This window comes from Plasmodium relictum (genome assembly GCF_900005765.1).
Source record: "Plasmodium relictum strain SGS1 genome assembly, contig: PRELSG_99_v1_23, whole genome shotgun sequence".
In the NCBI taxonomy this organism is placed as follows: domain Eukaryota; phylum Apicomplexa; class Aconoidasida; order Haemosporida; family Plasmodiidae; genus Plasmodium; species Plasmodium relictum.
In genome coordinates this window covers 681-3108 of record NW_021628781.1, presented here as the reverse complement: position 1 = coordinate 3108, position 2428 = coordinate 681, and the positions used below count along the sequence as shown (strand labels likewise).

At 17.7% G+C, this 2428-nt stretch overlaps 1 protein-coding gene across 1 annotated transcript; it reads left to right on the top strand.

The window, feature by feature from the left end:
- Window positions 1–1281: 1281 nt before the first annotated feature.
- ETRAMP (early transcribed membrane protein) lies at window positions 1282–1815 on the top strand (the record flags this gene model as incomplete). The annotated part of the gene is made up of 1 exon (XM_028677457.1): window positions 1282–1815. One exon carries the CDS (start codon window positions 1282–1284, stop codon window positions 1813–1815), a length of 534 nt encoding a protein of 177 aa, XP_028531322.1.
- Window positions 1816–2428: the final 613 nt, after the last annotated feature.

Below are 2428 nucleotides of genomic sequence, written 5' to 3'. Positions count from 1 at the left end.
TTTGTAGGACTAGCGTCAGTGCATGACTAACTTGTACGTATACAACTAGCAACTAGCTTAGCATGCTACAAAAGGTTAATAATACCTTTTATTAACCAGTTATACATGCTCTTTATTAATTTGTTTGTTTAATACTCTAGCAAAGTCATTAAACGGCTAATATAATAAATCAACAAACTAATATGTACTGACACTAATAAAAATAAAAAAAAATACAATATTTTTTTTTTTGAAATATTTTAAAAAAAAAAAATTTTTTTTTTTTGGTGAGAAAATTTTTAGTAAATAAAAATATATTTATCTTTTATAAAAATAAAAGATAAAAATTAATAATGTTTTTGTTATAATCAATGTATATTTTGAAATAACATTGAATAATATAAAGTTATGACTTTATTAATTGTTATACTTTGTATGTTTTTAATTACAAGAATAATTAATTCTTTGTAAATAAAAACTCACTTATAACAATTAATAAGTCTATTAAAAGAGGCAATAAAATTTAAATCAGATTAAATATTATGCATTATAAGAAAACTATATATATATATAATAAAAAGGAATATATATATATATATAAACATATACTTAATTATACATGCTCCTTATTAATTTGTTTGTTTAATACTCTAGCAAAGTCATTAAACGGCTAATTAATAAATCAATACCTTAGCAAAGCCACTAAACAGGCAACTAATAAATCATTACTATAAAATAGTTTATTATAAGTGATTATATATTTCTTAAATAATTATCAATATAATATAAAATAAATAAATAAATTTTATTTATTTTGTTTATAAATATAGTTTTTAAACCTTTTTGTTATATTTATTTTTAATATCATGTAGATTTTTGTTCATTCACAAAAAAGCAAACTATATAATATTAAAAAAAATCTAGATATATAATGAATATTTTAGTAAAAAAAAAAAAAAAAATTAAATTAGTTTATTCTGAAATGGGTACAAAAAATAAAATAATCTGCTAGCAAGACAATGTTTTTATTATTGAATAAAAATATAATATCTTTTTTTTTTCTTAAAATTGCATGCAAAAAATAAAAAAATAAAATGAATTTCAATTAAATAGGAAAATAAATAATTAAAATAAATAAAATATAATTAAATTTATAAAATAATAAAATATTTAAAAAATTATTTAAAAAATTTAAAAATATAAATTATTTTTTATAAAATTCATATTTAAAAAGTAAGGATATTTTCTTTTAATTCACATATACGTTATTATTTTATAAGTTATGCTATTTTTTTATTGAAAATGAAGATTTCAAAGATATTCTATTTATTCAATATTTTATTTGCTATCAACTTACTGGCACCATGTTTCTGCTCTGTGAATGATCAAATTTTAAAAAAGGAAATGGATATGATTGATACATCTATAAAGAAAAGAGGAAAGAAAAAAAAAATTATAATTGCTTCTATAGCTACAGTAGAAGCTGTTCTTATAGCAGCTGGTTTAATAGGAGGAGGATTATATTTGAACAGAGATAAATTTAAATCCGTATGGAAGAATTCTCAATTAGCAAATGCTTCTAGCAATATTATTAATAGAAGTTTAAAAAAATTAGATGATGATATAAAAGAACGTGTTGATAAAGGAGAAAAAAATATAGATAAAATATTTACAAAAAAATATATTAAGGGTGTTATAGATAATGAAATTCAAGAAAGTGGACACAAATTTTCTGGAATTCAGAAAAGGGAGTTGCATGTATTTATTTCTCATTTTAAATTTTTGATAGATGAATCTATGGAAAAATTAAAAAATAGAAATCTTATTTCTAATTAGTAGAATTAGTTTAAAGATAATTGGTAAATTGAGTTACAAGAAATTAAATAAAGCATATAATAGCTGAATATATACATTTGCAAGAACAAGAAGACTTATTCTTAAATTTATACAGATTGGTTTTACTATTTTTTTAAATGAATTTGAATATATGGAATTTACTTTTTTTTCATTACGTGTTATTAACAAAATATATATAAAAAATATATTATTGATGCATTTCTTATTTATTTGCATATATAAATTTTCTTTTTTTTTTTAAACAAATATTTATATGTAAATTACGAAGAAAGATTATTTTTATAAAAAAAAAAATAATATATTATATATATATAGTAATATTTATTTTATATGGAATTTAATTTGAATTATATTATTGTGTATTGCTTAACTAACATATTTTTTATTTATATAAATGTATTTTTATTTACAAAGTATATAATTTTAACTAAAAGCACGCACATAGTTAAGTTATAACAGTAACACAAATTAAACTTTAAGTCATTTAATATTATTTCAAAATATAAGAATCAAATACTACATAAACATTACACTTTTTGTACATTAATTTTTATATTTTAATTAAAAATTAATAATCTTTCAAAAATTTTAC